At 42.6% G+C, this 18,571-nt stretch overlaps 1 protein-coding gene across 1 annotated transcript in view; it reads right to left on the reverse strand.

Moving 5' to 3' along the window:
• kcnq1.2 (potassium voltage-gated channel, KQT-like subfamily, member 1.2) overlaps positions 1-18,571 on the reverse strand; it is a 161,189-nt gene that overhangs the window by 111,278 nt on the left and 31,340 nt on the right. The window contains exons 12-14 of the mRNA XM_019265789.2: positions 17,545-17,571; positions 15,953-16,006; positions 15,473-15,596 (exon numbers count right to left, since the gene is read on the reverse strand). Of these exons, the coding sequence (XP_019121334.2) occupies positions 15,473-15,596; positions 15,953-16,006; positions 17,545-17,571 (205 nt within the window). The remainder of the gene's footprint in view (positions 1-15,472; positions 15,597-15,952; positions 16,007-17,544; positions 17,572-18,571) is intronic.

The raw sequence follows: 18,571 nt of genomic DNA on the forward strand, positions 1-18,571 counted from the left end.
AGTTTAGTTAGCCCTCACATTCTGCTCAAATTGTTTCAGCGTTTATATTCAAGATGTGCTCTTTTTCATCGCATGTCGTCCGTACGGTGCACTCCATAGTATCTCTACTATCCAGCTACATATACGTCTGTCTTTCTGTTTATAAAAATCGATGTAATTACACACACACACACACACACCAAGTCAGTTTGGATGAAGCACCCAGGATGGAGGTAAGGGTGCTGCCTGGCTTTGGCACTTGACAAACAGCTTGTTTTAATACTCCTGAGACGTGAAACCCCCGCTCACACCGACGCACACTGCGCTCCTCACGCCCCCCGTCTCCAACACGAGGTGAATCCCCCCTCCCTCTGCCCTCTGCACAGACATTTTTCCTTGCCTCCCCCTCCTCTACCGCCCTCCACTCCGCTCTAATCTGGAGGAGTGTGTGTGCACAAATGACATCTTAAGGAGAAAGTTTTGGGGATGCCTGACTCTTTGCTCCATTAGAATAAGTGTGGAAAATTCAACACAGAGTCAGTTGTATCAAACAGTGGTAAGAGCTCACTGCTGCGAGGTTATTCTAGTCCACTGGCCTGAATTTATTCTTTAAATAACATCTCTGCAGCTGAAGTTTTCTTTCCTTCAAGTGTTACTTTTTAAGTCTGAAACATCTTAAACGTAAAAAGTCCAAGGCCGACTTGTTGTTTCCTCCGAGCCAAGGCCGAGAAGAAGCAGGATAAATTACATTTGCCACGTTAGTCAAGTACATTGTTACATTGTTTTATTGTGTAGCTTGATGTAACGGGTGTTATGTGTAAACTGTTTGCATTGAGACATGATTATTTTCCTGGTGGCTGCCCATGAAACTGACTGATTGTTTTCATTCTGTTTCTATGGACCTTGCTCTCTTCACAGGAAACTGTCACAGAGACCAATAATATTGTCTCTCCCTCGTAGAAAGGGAGGCTGGCTATTGAGTCGGTTATCTGATGGGAGGACAGGAGACTGTGTGTGTGTGTGTGTGTGTGTGTGTGTGTGTGTGTATATGTGTGACAACGTAGGGGGTGCTGCCTGCTTGTCGCCGAGTCTGTCCTGAACCCACAGAGCCAAACTGCCGCAGGAAGAATCTGTGCCCCTGTGTACTACAATATCCTGTTTGGACTCAAGCTGCTCTCCTCACTCCTACACACACACACACACACACACACACACACACACACACACACACACCCTGCTCATACATCATTCTCCAAGCCCCCGGACAAAAACATACGGCTTTGTTTTCGTTGCTTTCCTGCACACACTTCTGCAGAGCTGCTCTCTCAGATCATGCGAGGCTGCTTTTATAGGTTTTTTTTAACTTGATGCACTGTTTGGGAGTGTAAAGAAGCAAGTGTGCATGTGTGTGTGTGTGTGTGTGTGTGTGTGTGTGTGCTTGTATGGGTTGGGTTTGGGTGGTGAGGTGGACAGAAGGCTGTTGTTGCTCAAACAATATGGACCCTGTAGCAAATCAAAAGTCAAACAAAGTGTAAAAGCATTTGGATTACTGGGAGGGAAGTACAGTGGTTGGGTCTGAGTGTGTGAAGCTGTGTGTGTGTCTGTGCGTGTGCACATGTACAAAAAGAGCTTCCACACACACACACACACACACAGTGATAAGACAGAGCAGGGGATCAGCAGTGCTGCATCCGCCCCTGCCTGCTATCCATTCATTTAAATGGCTATCTAATGTAACAGTGTGCATACGATCATTCAGCAAGAGAGAAAAGAGTTCTGAGTGAACGGTCGTGTGTGCACGGAGGAGCTCTGCTTCCCGTAAGCAGCCGATAAAAATTTACAAAAAAAAAAAAAAAAAAAAAAAGGCGGCTGGCCCAGGGGCAGATACCTCACTTCCCAACAGAGCGCAGTGCATTTCCTGAAACTGACAACTGCTAGGACTTGTACGGGGGCCAGACCAAACGTGAAAGAGACAGGGAGAGAGAGAGAGAGAGGAAGAGGGAGGGAGAGAGAGAGAGAATGGGTGACTACAGTACAGTCAGGAAAAATGTTGTAAATACTGGAGTGACACACCAAATGGAGCTTGCAAATTCAAAAGAAACACATGCAAACTCACTCACACACACACAAACACACACACACTCATAGCTTTTGATCACTCCTTTACCCTGACTGAGATAGCTCAGATAAAAGTGCCTGCTCCGAGTCTTTATCTCAAACCAAACTTGTTATCAACTGTTTTGGAACTGGCACACCACAGCTATTGTTCACAGCTAGACCAAAGCAGCAAAAAAACCTGAAGACTGGTGGACCACAAAAAGAAAAACAGAGCTTTGATAGAGGAGGGAAAGTGTGGTTTTGTCAATTATTTTCATGCGTTTCTCCCTTTTCGCTTTCTTTCTTGCGCCACAACGGAAAAAAAGTGGGATAGGAGTGTAATGAGTTGCAGAAAAAAAAAAAAAAAAAGGAGAGGTTGACCGGGGTAGCAGCAGTGATGGTGGTGGTGGTGTTGATGGTCTTGGTAATGGGCACACCCCGACTGCACACACCAAAACTCATGAAAACACCCCGACAAGGACATTTCCACTTGAGCTCAACCCTGCACTTACCATTTCCTCCTTGCTCTCTGTGGAAATCCAACAGAGGCAGAATTATTAAATCTACACTAAAAGATCTAAAACAAAATGTGAAAAAAAAAAGTGATTGTAGCCCGCCTGTCAGTGAAGAGAAGTGAAGCCAGCAGGGAGAGAAGTGATGTTGCTACAGCGCAGCCTGCTGGTCAGAGAGGGGAGTTTATTTCATCCTCAGACTCGGCTCCCCTCCTCCACACACTCAAAGTACTGCTGACGTTTGGCTTTTTTTTTTTTTTTTTTTTTTTTTTTGGCGCTGCTGTGTTATTTCAGTGTCAGTCCAACGTAACCTCTCTGTCACTAACAAAACAAGCATAAAGAAAAACATCTGCATGTGACAAATATTAAAGTACGTACGGCCGTGTTACTCTGGGTGCTTTTTAAAAGAATTCACAAACACACTTGGTGTGCTCTAGAGCGTTGTTCGAAGACTGAACCTTTTTGTTGAAACATCACTGACCTCCCTGCAGTTTTGTTCAAAGTGATTTAAAATGTGCTATATTTCTACAATTAGAATTAATTTTTTCAACCCTTGGGTACTTTATCTTGAATGCAAAAAAAAAAACCAATGGGTTAAAACAAAACTGCACATTTTTTTTTCAAAATGTTCTGAAGCAGATTATCAGGCCTGCGGCTGCCATGACACAAACTGGGGTGGGATATTTTACATTTTATTTTATTATTATTATTATTTTAACGCTTTATGGTGCATTTTAAATTCTACAGTTAAAAGATACACATGGTATTTTTTAAAGGCTATTTTTAGGCTTGAAATTGAATTAAAAACAAAACATTAAAACACAATTTAACTAAGCATGTAGGGAAAATCTGAGACTGACTGTTGCCTTTAAATGAATAATTAAACTCACAGAAGTGTAACCTCAAAGTAAATTATTATTACTATAATTAGCATGGTAATTAGTGATAGTATTTGAGTAATTACATTCTAGCATTTGTAAAAATAAATAAATAAATAATTAAAAAGCAGATTTAATTGTCCCCAAACGAAGATGATTTTCTAAAGGAGAGAATTCTCTCATGTTTGTCTGTTCAGTGTGAATCAGGCTGTCTGATGCTTCACAGTTTGTTCCACCCCCACCCTCTGACTCAGTCTGTAACATTAAAAGTGGATGTACCACCCTTCCCCGCTCTGACACCGGCATGTGGTGTATACAGTATTTCTATGAGCAAACTGTGGAACATTATTATCACCTCTGTAACCATCGAATCATCTCTGATGAGATCACACTGCCCGATTTAGTGCCTGCCTCCTTTTCAAGCGACGCTGTTTCGACGGTCTTCTTCTATTTGCACTGCAGTACGCATCGTTTTTTAATACAGTGTGCATTTTCTGTGCTTCTATCAATATGCTGCTATATAGTGGTATTTATACCAGCATGGGAATCTATAAAACAACTAGATCTCATACCACAGTTCACCCTCTTCACCTTTGACTTAAGTTGAATTGGAATTGTGATATTTAAAGTTTAAGAATTCACATTTATAATTGCATTATTTAGTTATTGTTGATTTTATGTAACACGCCTTCTCTTCATTGTGCAGCCAGTTGAGGCCTTTAGCAGCTAGTTGAGTTTAGTAACATGCAACATAATAAACATTATCTGGACCAACATCTTGAATTCAATCCAAAGAAATTTGAAATTTTACTTCCGTTTTGGACTTCCTCTGTAGAGCCACATGAAGACGTTTCGCCTGGATGACATACAGGCGTTTTGTATGAATCCACTGATGACACGCCCTTTATATATAAAGCCATTCATTGTTAGCACTCAACATCCAAGATATTTAATGTAATTTTATGCATTTTTACTTGGCAGAGCACTGGGAGGGCCTTCAGCACTTTGATCCGCAGACACCCTCTCTGACCTCCCTCCCAATTTCTCTGACAGGCTTTGAAAGAAAAAGGATAAAACAGGGCCATAAAATTACAGTAGTCGGCTGGAAAAGACTTTACAGCACATATACACTTGTAGTATAAAGAGACCGGGCTTTCAGCACTAGAAGAGACTTATTAAGAGGGTTATTAGACCCTGCCATGGCCCCTGGGGGGTCTTTCATTATGAACTGGGTTCTATATGGCTCCTATTAACAGCGGTGGAAAAAATACACTTGGGGAGTAGCATATGTGTGTTCGTGTGTGTTCATGTGTGTGTGGGGACTAGAGGTGACAGACACATGGCCACGGCTTACCTGTTCCCCCTTCTGTGATTTAAAGCTTTTCTCTCACTCGGCTGCTTTAAAACATCTGGCTCCAGAGGTATTTAAGGCCTTGACTGATAACCTGCGGACTGCGTCTTAATCTCCAACAGTGAATATACGACACAGAGCAACAATAAGAAGTCTTTTTCTTTTTTCCCTCTCTTCACTTTTATCGTCCACATTGCTTATCTTTTTCTCAGTACTGCCATGGTGTTATCTTATCAGAAAATGCAACCACAGAAACATTGTGGTTGGTTTCTCTAAGAAGCAAAGAGCACACCAAATTCCAGTTTAGTGGCTGTGGTGAAGCTGCGAATGTGTGGCGCCCATAAAACTCGCGCACAGCATGGTGATAGTGGAAGCTCTGTTGCACCGCCGACCGACTCTTGCACAGTCTCAGCCTCTCAGATAAAGACGTGGGAGATGAGAGTTCTATTGTAAACGCAGAATCTTTCTTTCAGAGAAATCCCGTTCAGTTAAACTCTGTTACCAGGTACTGCCACAGAGTTCAAGCTAAGAGGCCGATTCTCAGAAGAGTCTTATGGTCACGTAACTTGTTGTTTTTTGTAGCAAATATAAAGATCAGGGACAAGGCAGTGTTAACCTAGTCAAATTAAACGTGCCACAAAAAATGCAATTTAATACCCTTTTCAAATTTGTACAGAAAAAAAAAACATCAGTACGGACAGTAAGTTCTGCAAAGTACAAGAACTGATTGACATTCATATCACATTTCTTTTCAGTACTGCTCAACTGTGTGCAGCAATTCCCAGTAAAATAATGAATCACTTACTGTGACCTGAAAAAGTGGCAGATCGACCGATTAAAAAAAAAAAAAACTTATTTAAGTTCATTAAAGTTTTTCCTGAAATCGACACTTGCTCTTGTAGCTACAAGCAGCAACAGTGTTTGTTACAGGCCTGATGGCACTGACTCAACTCCACAAAAAAACAGTACTCGAGAGGCTCCTGTGCAGCTATAAACAACACAAACATTTTTTAAGAAGTTGGAACTAATGTCACCGTTTAGAGCGTGCACGAAAGAAAAATCAACTTTAATTTGTTTGAGACCTTCTAGGCCTGGAAAACTAAATTTAGTCCTTATGACTTCTCAAGATCAAAGTGTTGAAATTCCTCCATAACAAGCCTAAAATAAACCTGCAGCGAAGTTATTCGCCACGTGGAGATTTTTTTTTCTCCTGTAAGCATAGTTTCGATTTCCACGTCCAAAAATTGGGTGTTGAATGCATAATTTAATGCAATTCCAGCCGACTGAAACACCTTTAAGTCTATGTTATATAAATAACACATCTTTTCTCGCTATCTAAAGTAAAAAGGAAGGGATATTTTAGAACAATCACACCTCCAAAGAAAATACACCCAATCCCTCCCACCTCATAATGTCATCGGAGGCCGTATCCTTGATGCGATGCCAGGCGGCCCATTTTAGTCGATTCAAACTGCACTGACCGAGACCCAGGCTTAGTTCAAACACACACAGAGGTGTTCAGTCAGACAGGTGGGGCAGGCACTTAACCAGGGTGGAAGCACATGTGCGCACGGGGACACATGGACACACGCAAACACACACACACACAGCGTCTTATGAGTTCCCCTGCGGTCAAAGCGTGGGCCAGAGCATCGTAGCTCCCCTTTAGTCAACCCCTCTCCTCTCCAGCGGGTAAACGCCCTGGTCGGTAGCATATCCATGCTTCTGCGTGTAAGAGGGGAGAAACCACAGGGCCCCACAGACGAGCTCCATCAACAGGCCCTCTATTCATCTCTGGGGCCCGGAACACTGGGCTCTCTGACGAAGCTCCAGCACCTGGCTGCGGATGGACACAACATCAGAGGCTGGGTGGTGGCAGCACTGGTCGCCACACCTGAATAAACCCCCTCCGGCCCACATCAAATGGCATGGCTGGCCTATTTGAAAACCTGAGAGCACGAGAGCTGAGAGAGTGGAGCAATATAAAAAAAAAAATTAAAAAAAAGAGGACCAGGAGAGTTGTGGGAGGATTGGCTGTACAAACAGGCCACTCAGGTGCTGCTGCAGACTACTGTTTTCATTAACAGGAGTGAAGAAGGAACTGAGCCCTGCGCAGAAGGAGGCGGCGGAGGAGGAGGAGAAATGTGGAGAGAAACACACAAAAGACAAAAGAGTATATTTATACAGGTGTCTAATATTGGAGCATGGAGGGCAGACACAACTAGGCATCTATGCCAGGTCTGGGGATCCTCCAAGGAAAGGACTGAGTTGAGTCTTGAGTCGAATCTTTGATTTCTCTGCAGACAGAGTAGGAGTTGCCAGGATTGGGGGATTAAGGGCATCAGGCATACTAATTATGTTCGATATGCTTTAAATTTAGGTGTGAATACATGTGTATAAACATAAAGTGTGCAGAAGATTTCAGTAAAGTAAAGAAGAGATGAGGGAAATCGCAAAAATCTGTGATTTGGTTCCTTGCACGGCGAGTTTGTCAGCAGTAGAAGGCCCCTAAAGTGTTCTGCGTTGGAATGGCAAGCATCCACTTATGAAACCAATGCCCTGCTGTTTCTCTCAGCCATTTCATTTTTTTGCTTTCATTTGTCAGAATGGGTCTTTTTACAAAGTAAAAGCTGTACTTAGAATTTTGAGTTTTCCCTGTTGACAATGTTTTCTTCTTTATAAATTCTGTTTTGTTTCCATATTTGTGTTTTTAAACGTGAAAACAGAAAATTAGATTTGTCTTCTTCAGTAGTTAATGCGATTTTGTTTTTAGGCTACTTCCTCTTCGGTAATTAATGCGATTTTGCAGTCATTAATGAATAAATCCAAATCATCTGGAGATAATCATCAGTTTGTTTATGGCTGCGTTTGCATGGAAATAAATATCCTCAAGGGACCTTACGTTGACTTCCATTAATGGGGCCCTAATCATTTAATTTTGCATAATTATGTTGATTCATTAGTTTAATTTGTATATTTAACCTCAGCGTGGTAATGCTGCAGTCCATTAGGACAAACAATTAAAAAAAAAACAATCCAAACGGACGAACAAAGTGCTGCATGGAACGACTAGATTCTAAAGGAAACTAACAAAAACACTTAATTGTCATTAATATTGTCCCATGAGTGTGTAATTGTTAACAGCACTCAGGTCTAAGCAAAACAAACACTTCAACTAAAGAGAGAGCAGCTCATGACATCTGCTGCGAGGTGCTCGGTGAGTCATGTTGTGAAAACAGCAATTTCCTGACTTCATGTTCCTTTTCCATTATCTCTTTTGTTTCTTGTGGTGGAGAGACACCGATGCAAAAGACAAAACAGGGCACAGGGGAAAGATCAGGTAGGTCCACAACAGCCCGCACATGCATACACATAAACCATAAACGGGCAAAAAAGCATACAGAACATTTGTGCTCCGGACACAAATCTTTCCACTGTTTTTTTATTGGTCTTTCATGCAGCATTAGGATGACTGCACGAGTCACCATGTTTTACATATTTACAGAAACGCTTCTCATTGTTAAAGTAAATATAAGCTCCGGTTGGACTATATTTCATGGTTATTAAACACAGCGACAGACTATGAGTCAACAGTAAAATCAGCACGAATTGCTAAATTGCCTGCGTCCAGAGAAATCCCCCCGTCTTGTTTAACTTTCAGACTTCAGAGGAGAAGAAAAAGGGGAAACAACACGCTTTCTGCACTATCGTCTTTTCCACAGATAAGAGAGAAAATCTAATACGAATGATGCCAACTCTTGTTTCTCGGCCTATTCTTGGCTTTGACTCAGTCTGGCCCTGTTCATGAGTAGTTACTCATGCTGATTTTGGATTGAACCCTGATCCACCGCACCACACCGGGAGACTTACTAAAGCAGCATGCCGTGACAGGCTCACTTCAATCTACCACTGTGTGCAATCCAGGCACATTTAAGTGGAGCTAATAGAGCCGAAATGGCGCTTGTATCGTTTCCAACCGCTGCGCACACATCAGTTAATAATCTGGATGCAGCAGTTAGAGATCATGTTGGTGAGAGTATTTTTTTTATACATATATATTTGGTCTGAACGATTTATTCATGGAGTACTTGCTTGCTGAGTCTCTGGATTTTCCAACTCGCGGTGAGAGGCCATAAAGCGGGCCATTCTCCCAGTCACTGATGGTCCCTCGCCATAAAACCCTCCCAGAACCACCAACACCACTGAGGGGGAGTAAACACTCTCACCCCTTTAAGAGCAGCATGAGGGCCTTCATTAATGCAGGATGGCCAGTGTCAGGCCCGGCTAAACGCACTCTTTAATTAAGTACTTTCGTGAAAATGCCTTTTATTGCCTTGGGTGTGACGGATATGTCATAAAAGATGGCTTGCTGATTCTCTTTTTTGGCCTCTGGTAGGAGAATTTGCTTCAGTGGCCAATGATCTCTCTCTCTGTGGAAGAACAGTAAAGTTTTAAACACACAGCATCATCTTTTCTCTGTAGTATACAGTGTGTGATTTACATTACTGTGCCCTGATCCGACCAGGAACTTGTTTTACAAGTAATATAAAAGTTTAGTTCCCTTTCTCACATATACTAAAGTATCACATTTCCCTCTTTTAATCTGTATAGACACTATGGACGTAAATACTGCAAGTGAAATCATACAAGAAAAGTCTCTTGTGGCCTGAAATAACATGCTGTGTGCTTCCCGCTGTGTAAAACTTTCCCATCATTGTGTTATCTGCTCCAACAAAATCTTTCTCACCAAGATTTGAGGTGACAGAGAATCCAGATTTAGTTAAACTAACATTCCTCCAGACCAACCCGCAGTTTGAGGGGGACAAACCATCATCTGGTAATGGGTAATGGTGCTCTGTAAACCTCAACTGCGCAATAGCACGACACCACGGTGTCGCTTGCAAAACTAGAACAAGAAGAAGTAGAATGTGGCCGCGCCGTTGGTCGCTTTCGAAGTATGCACAGATAGAGATTTGTGGCTAAGTACTAACTACCGCGAGTCTGATGCCGCGCTTACACTGTATGGTACGGCTCGGCTCGATTTGACTTTTGCCAACAGGTATTTTCTAGATGTAGCTTTACACTGCAGATAGTAGATAGATTCATCGACATACCGACTAAATCAAAGTTTTGATCTCTAAGCACTGATTCATTTCTCTCCAAACTGCCTGAAATTGGATTTATCTTTAGTATGGCAATCTATCCAAAGTGGAAATAATATAAAGATCAACCAGAAAGATCCACCTTACACCCACAGGTAAAATGTTCCAACTAATTGCATGACAATGTTTACCAAATGCACACACGGGTAATGAATGATCTGTGTTAAAGTTTTGACAGGTTTTGACTAGAAGCCTGCACACACACACACACACACACACTGCAGGAATCACACCACATCATCCCCCGGGCCAACATAACAAAACCAATTTCGATTCTGACTTTGCTGCGCTGCCAGCTTGAACTGTAGCATCTATTCTGGTTGCATTTTAGAAAAGTGAGAGCAATTAAACTAATTTTAATATGTCCAAGTGAGTAAAGGTAGAGAGGAGGTCAGCAACCACATAAAAAAAAAAAAGCCCAGAGTCTGTAATGAGATTAACTACTGAATCCGTCCATGCACGGCTCTGCTGTCCAGAGAATATGAATCAGTGTGCGGCTGTTTTACTGCACCAAGACTAGTTTCTGTCTTTTTTTTTTTTTTTTTTTTTTAATGCTCTAGAAATTGGCAGAAAGTCAAGAAACTGGGGCACAATTTGTTCTTTTCTCTCTTAGTTTCTTTCACTATCTTTTCATAAAGCAGCAGCACCCAGGCAGCTTTTCTTGCTGCAGGGCAGGAGGCCACAGATCTTACCCCATCCGTTTGTGTGTGTGCATGTGTGTGTGTGTGTGTGTGTGTGTGTGTGTGTGTGCATTCGTGTCTTGTGCATGTGCCCAAAATGGGGCCCTTGCCTAGTCCAGTTTGTCATTCTAATACTTGGCAGTAAAGCCGAGGAATATTAAGAGGATTTATTGGATATTTTCACATTAGATTCACTGCTGAATCTTGCATAAAGTCACATAAAAATAACTTCTTAGTCAGCACATGTTTCGGAGCACAGAGTTGAGGACAAGGGGGGCAGGGGGGGTGGAGGCATGTCGCTGGGGAGAAGTTATATCACAAACATTTATCAAAGTGACAATTTTCAAGGTTTAAAAAGACTCCTGTGACACAAACCATGAATGCATTTTCGATTTTTTCCTCTTGACTAAACACCATATGTTTGAAACACCCCTCCGTGCCATCAATATGAGAGTACAGTGGAAAAGACAGGCATACAGAGGCCACACAGACAAAAAGTCAATTTGTTCAGAGGTCTCCACAAAAGACGCCAGTTGCTCGGCAGAGAGAGGCCCCTACTTGAAGAGGACAGGCCATGATGCATGTGTCTCTGCCTGCAATCCCTCCTGTGGCGCTGCAGTGGGCTTTCATTGTTTATCTCAGGCTGGCTTGTAAGAGGGGAACTAATTAAGAGTTGTCTGCAGGTGGCCCATGCAGGCTTTTACAGGTCTGCGAGGAGACGAGGAGGAGGAGGGCGGAGAACCTGGCCACACCCAGCGGGAGGAAAAGGGGGCGACCGCCTCAGGTCACAAAATGACAAGACGGGAATGCTCAAACGAAGAAAACAACCAGGAAAGTTCTCTCCTCTTTCAGAGAAACGATGTAGAGAACAGAGAAAAAGGCTGTCACAGCAGAGAACAGACAGAGAGAGAGAGATAGGACACAATCACTGCAATCAGCTAAACAAGACCTTCCTCTGTTTGGGGTCTAAGAAGTGTACTTGGAAACATTTACGCATTCTCCAAGAGGGTGAATGTCAATCTGCTTTGGGCTGGATTTAGGATCGGCAGACCCGCTATGGGGTTTGTTATGATTTCATTCAACAGTTAATCGGTAAATCTCAGAAATCTACATCCTCAAAGTGTACTGCTGTACACACACCGTATCATATCAGACTGAATCGTAACAAAAATCAAGCCTCATTTACACAGGGCAGAGTAAACAAATAGAGGAGGAAAGAGTGTTTACAGTCAAAAGGGAAGAGCTGTGTTGACAGTTGCGGGACAAGCCGGTGAGCTCTTTGGTTCGATTTCATAAAATCCGACAAATCACAAGAAAGCTGGTTTTTATACAAACAAACAAGGCAATACTAAGGATTTATCTTCTGAGAGGGGGAAAAGTGTTCTTGTGTCTGTTTGTGTAGGTGGGTGTGTGTATGTTTTGGGTTCAGAGAAGCAAAAGAGATGATTGCGTGCGGACGCTGCCCTGCCTCACTTCCTCTTCAGAAGCCCAGAGACGTCACAGCCAGCTGTATTGATGCCTCTCACATGTGAACTAACAGACACACACACACACACACACACACACACTAATTTTGGGGGTAGTCAAACAAACAGTGGAACGTTCCAGCCGGTGCTGTCACAGAGAAATAAAAGTGAGAGAGGCACTAGAAATGTAAAATAAAATGTTTCTGCTCGTTTTTATCAAACTAAAATAAGAAAAGCGTGAGCTCGGGGCAAATTTATGTTAAATCTCGGAGGTGTGGAGGCGGAAACTGAACAGAAAACAGTGTGTGTGCAGGCGGTATGGGTGGATGGTGGATGCGGTGGCCAGATAAGGATGCCAAACGACAGTGCTGTCCTCAGTGGCGTGACACCAGGGACAAAACAAACCAGCTGTTATGGGAAAGTGCCCAGCATGGCTCAGATCTGAGCTTGGCTGTTACAGCTGAGTTATGGGCACAGAAGCCCTGCAATGGATACAAATAGACACTGTCTCTGCAGCTGGAAGACTCGCTCTCACACACTCGAGCATTAACATGCAGTGGTCTCACGGTCGCGTGCAAATGGTCCAATGAACACATAAAAAATGTATCCTGGCCTCAAGATGACCAATACTGAATTTTCTCTGACAGAATAACATGTTGAACAGTATTTTAATAAAATATCTGCTCTTTAAGAATGTTTAGATGATTCCTACACTTGTTTAAATGACATTAATTAGCAATTATCAGACAGGAAATCTCTGACTATGCTCCTGCTGTAATTAACTGTGTACGATACACAATGTCCTAAAGTAGTTTGCTGCATAATTGAGTACAACAAAGATTGTATTATTGATGCAAAGAGCCAACAGGCCCCTAAAACAACAGGCTATAGGCTACTCTGTGCCGTACTGTAACAGTATGCTGGCTGCATAATGTAAAAGAGTAGCGCCATCTTCTGTTAGGGGAAAAAGGACTAGATTATCACTACACATGACATGTTTCTTTGCATCTTTTTACAGAGAATTCAGTGCACTTTGTGTTTTTATCATGTGCTTTTTTAAAGTAATGTATCTAGTATGGAGATGCAAAATATAACCTTGTTGTAGTGCAACCATCATGGTTCACTACCACATTTGGGTTTACATGATATCTACTGTATTTATGCACTCATTTCTGAATATCAATCAATAGACAGCAATAAAGCATAGACACTACATGTCCGAGGACAAATGTTCGGCTATGGCAGAAAGTTTCAAGCATGAACCAGACTTATTTTGTGAGTATTAATAAAATCACATTTTCCAGGAGTGGCACGCATATCAAATTTGAAATGATTAATAAGAGTTTGGGTTGTGGCTAGTCATGGTTTCTATGGTATGTGAAAAAATATGTTTTTTAATGGTCTCCCCGTTGACCAGCAGATAGGATCAGGGTGGATGGAAGGATGGGGGAGGTGGAGAAAAGAAGAAGAATAGCAGGAGAGCCAGTACAACAACGCCTTGTGGAATTGAAGTGCTGTGTGGAGAGAGAGAGAGAGAGAGACAGAGAGAGAGAGAGAGAGAGAGTCCTGGACTAATGCCACAAACAGGCAGGTCAAAAACTGCAAAGAGAGAGAGAGAGAGAGAGGAAGCGTTCTGCTGCTGATAACTATTGTTTTACTGTTAATGTTGTTTTGCTCGTGTTTTTACTGGAATTTAAAAAGGAGTGGATGATCGTCTGTGGGTGGAGAGCATTTTATCACCCTTTTGATATTTTGAACTGAAACTGGACATTGCGGTAAACAGGCGTAATGATTCTGTGTTCCTCTGTACAAAAAAAGCGCACTAAACTTTTTGTTTTCAAGAAGAGGGTAGAGAGAGGAGAGCGCAGAACAGATAAGAAAAGCCAAAAGGCCAGAGATGGAGCTGAGCAGCAGAGGTAACTGTAGGTTTGCAGGGTAAAACTGGAGGGAGAGAGCAGAATGCAGACAGTATTAGGCTGTATATTGTTATGACCGACAGCCACTGGCAGACATACAGTGTGAGGATAAATGTAATACTTCCACAATAAATCAGAATAATTTCCACACAATGCCATGTTTGCTTTTAAGACACTCTCTGCTTCTCTGTGCATCAAACCCGGTTCAGTCTCTTTGAAAACATATACGCAGTATATTCCAGTACAACATGGCCCATAAATACCGTGTAAGATTGGTCAGAAAATGTGACCACCAAAAAGGAAAGTGAGTCATTATGGGAAAAAGTTCACACATTTTTCCTTAGGGATAAAAAATACACATATTTATACACACTACAAGATTATGCAAAATATAATATTCTACAACGACAACATGCAATACTACAAACTCAAATTACTGCATGTCCATATGTCAGAGACACTCTCAAACCCTTCAGTACACATGCGCTGTTACCTGGCACATTAAAGGATAATGCAATATTAATGAAAAGGAACAACCAAACATAGACAACATCAACTACAGCCCAGGGTAACTTTTTTTTTTGAGACCATAATCTATTGAAACCTCTAATCTTCACCTTCTGCTTCTTTGGTTTTATGTGACTTGGTATTACCTGCCTACTCTGTATGTAATCACCTAATCTGGATGCTACGATGCAACATGACTCGGCCCCCAGTGGGAAAAGCACTTTAGCAGTCTCCCACTACTGGGATTAAGCCAAACAATAGTGTTGACATGTTTGTCTTCCCACTTTGCTTCCATGCGAACACTTGTAGTACCTGTTGACAGTGTAAACTTGTGACAGCGCCGTGTGGGAGCACTGGTCTGTTGAGTTGTGTGAAAGGACAGGAGTAAGTGGAAAAATAATGAGGTGTAAATTGTTTTTGTAGCAGTTGCTACACAGGAAGCAAAGAAAATCTAATTACGCCAGAATTACATTTTGGTTCACATTAAGGAAACTCGTTTGAATGAACGGGTCAGCGGGAGGAAGGAACACCATCGAAACGCATTCACGGTTCACACAGAAATCTCATGAGGGCATGTGGTGACAAGCCATCCAGTACCTTAACATGTCCTACAACCTATTGAGAGGGATTTCTTTGACATTTCCCTCAAGACTAAAAGGGATAATCCCCTTTATAACGCTCTGTACCTGATATGGCCGAGGCCCTCAAGAGTCTATTTAACCCTCAAGAGAGTTCAACAAAACAGATTCATTTAGAGAGCGGCTAGAGGAGCTCTCCGCTCTGACAAAAGGCCTTTAGGTACTATGACGCACAGGGAAATGAGTATTATATGTATCAAAGAATGGAGGTCAGTGCAGGGTGATGGATCACAGAGAGATGAGAACTCCAGAGAAGAGCAGAGGGGACTTTTTTTTGGGGACTTACTCCTGTTGAGTTTTGTTAGTCATCACGGGCAGGGGAATGTCTTCACCCATGAAGTCCAGCTCATCGGTTAAGCTGTTGGCGCGGGAGATGTCGATGGAGGTGCTGTTACCAAGATTCCTCCTTACTGCAAAGAACAGAGACAACAGATAGTATTTACAGTATGCTCATATTGGGCTGTATAACGTATTTATTTTAATTTATACTGACAAGTTGTTGTTTTTTTCAATTACTTCATTATTTTAATTTGAAGGAAACATTTGATAGATGCATAATAAGAGTTCAATAAAATATTAGAGCACATAGTTTGGCTTCTATAAAGAACTATATTATGTCACAGAGGAATTCATTTCTATCTTAACTAATCCTTTGACATTTCAAGACGCCAAAATCAGGGTCCACGGTTAAATAGGAGCTGTGAAGTTGTCGGCATATTTAATCGTGAGTTTCAGTAAAAACAGACACAAAGAAAGAGAAAGATACCTGGAGAGCTAGGGCAGCTCAGAGTGAAAGATGACCAAGAATGATGAGGAGGGCCTGATGCCATGCAAAGGATGAAGAATAAAAAAAAGGAAAGACAAGTAGAAGAGAGGAAAAAAGTTGAAACAAACATTTCTTATGGGTTTTGCATTGTTCATCTGTGTGTTGTGTTAAATTTCTGAATGAGCATGAAGGTCAAAAAGGAAGCAAAACCTCTACAGAGGAAAGAAACTAATTGATTTTAGGGTGGAATCATCTCGTGCCTTTGAACGACTTGTATGTGGAAACAGAAACTGTAGTGCTCCAGTTCAACAGTGCAGCTGGCTCGGCTGCTGGCTCGGCTAAAAACAACAGAAAAAGAACAACATGTGTAGCTGGGTCTTGACCTGCAGTCAAGACTGTCAGGGTCTGAGTTTGACAAGTCTCTCCTCCAAACCACCGGCCCTCCTTTGTGATAAAGAATGGATTCAAATCTGTGCCCAAGAACAGAACGACCATTCCAATTGAGGCAGAATCCATTCAGCCCGCTCTTCATCCAATCACTCAATCATCGAATTTGTTTAACGTCGGCCAATCCGGAAGCAGAGACAGCGATTGAGAGAGAGAGAGAGAGAGAGAGAGAGAGAGAGAGAGGGACAGACGGGAGAAAGTGAGAGAGAAAGAGAGGAGGAGGAGGAGGGGTAACCAGAGCTAACAAGAGCCACCTTTAGCCTCAACTCCAGCTCACTGAAGGAGACGTGAACTGGCTTATCGGCTACACAAACAGGATAAGGGTTTATTAACAACATGCAGTTTATCTGGCCCATCAGTGCAAACATGTTTGGTCGGGCGAGTATGAGCAAAGAGCAGGAGAGGTGGAGAGACAGAATAAGTGCAAAAAAAAAGACTGAGAGAGAGAGAGAGAGAGAGAGGGGGCGCTCTATTGAGAGATTCTCACAGACAGGGCGGTGGGTGGGGCCAGACAGATAAGTGGAGCGATAAGCCGGACACTGACTAAATCAAACAATGACCAGTTTATTTCTGACCACTGGAGCTCCACAATGGCCGCTTATCAACTCCACACAACTCTCCTCCTCCCCTCTTTCTCTCTCTCTCTCTCTCCCTCACTTCGGTGTCCCAGACTAGGTCCCCACTGTCCCCTGGGCCCCTGTCCATTCCTAGCCAGGCCAACCCTGTTCCTCACCCGTGGTGTTTGGCAGAGCACCCAGTAAAGAAAACAGGCCAGGTCGACCCAGGACCAGTGTCTGAGTCTCTCTGCTTGGCTCTGGTTTGGTCCGGTTGGGGACAAAGGCCCAGCCAGCCAGCAAGTCTAATTAAAATACTGTCTGGGCCACATTAAAAAGGCAGGCTAGCTAATGATTAACACAGAGGAGTTTTTAATAGGAGAACGAGAAGTACTTAACCAGTGGAAGAGGCTGCTGGATAGACAAAGTTCATAAAAGAGTCTGTTTTCCTGTCACTTGGATTTTGGTACAACTTGCGCCTTTATATACAAGATTATGAGGGAGCCAACACGAGACCGGAGGCGCGCCACGATATTTGTTAGGACAAACATCTCCGGGATGAGTTGTGACGGTGGAGTTAGAAAGACTCACCTGGTTGTCTGAATATTCTGGTGATTCCTGCAAAGAAAAGCAGAAATGTTGTTACATTGCACTGCAACATGTCTGAACCACACAGACAGAAATGGCACACATCCTTCCAGCAAATGTTAATCAACAATCTCTATCAGTTCCTGCTTCGCAACACATCAGCATTTTGTTGCACAATCATTTCCTCAGTTAGTGTCAGGGACAGAAAAAAAAAAAGTTTACGTCTGGTGCCAAGCCCGTCTCCTGGAGGTGTTTGTTCAAAGTGGCTATTATCGATGTATTTATAATAACAACGTATAAAATCGAGATGACAGAGAGAAAGGGGGTTGCTCGTGGTGAATTATCGCCTGAATCTAAAGGCCCTCTCTTTATAGGTTCTTTCAGCTCATTGTCTAGCTGTCTGGCAGACAACTTTACTATTTTGATTCACTCTCAATGCTCTCAAAGTCTCATTTTTTGGACGCAGCAAGCAACTTTTTTTTTTTTTACTGAAAAGGCTCTAAAAAAGCCTCTGTTCACTACCTGCTCGACGCCAAAGAGCAAGGAGGCACAGTGACTTTCTGGTGAACTGTGTTGGAGCGTTTCAAATCTTAAAGATACAGACACACGGTCAGTGGAGACCAGAGCCCGAAGAGAGTAACTTCACTTCACTTCATTCACCAGGTGGCCAGAAACACAACTCCAAATGAATGCTAACGTTGCTTCACCGGTGCCAAAAGAAACTCTTTTTATTTCAGGATTAGAGAGGATGCGGTAAAGCTATGGACAAACGGTGAGGAGCATCCGAGAGAGTAAAAGCATGACAACGCAGACGCCTGTTTTATGGCTGGATCTGAAGCAGAGATCATACCAGTCTCATGCTGTTTCAACTCGACACATTATTTATGTATATAAAGCATTAAAGCATTAGATAGACATAACATCTGCTCGTTGTTTTGCTCTTGTACATGATACAAGACGTGCTATCTAACCGGTTAGACACTAACTTTGATGTGATTGCTTTTTTTCCACATCCACTCAAGACATATGG

This window comes from Larimichthys crocea, chromosome XXI (assembly GCF_000972845.2).
Source record: "Larimichthys crocea isolate SSNF chromosome XXI, L_crocea_2.0, whole genome shotgun sequence".
Taxonomy (NCBI): Eukaryota; Metazoa; Chordata; class Actinopteri; family Sciaenidae; genus Larimichthys; species Larimichthys crocea.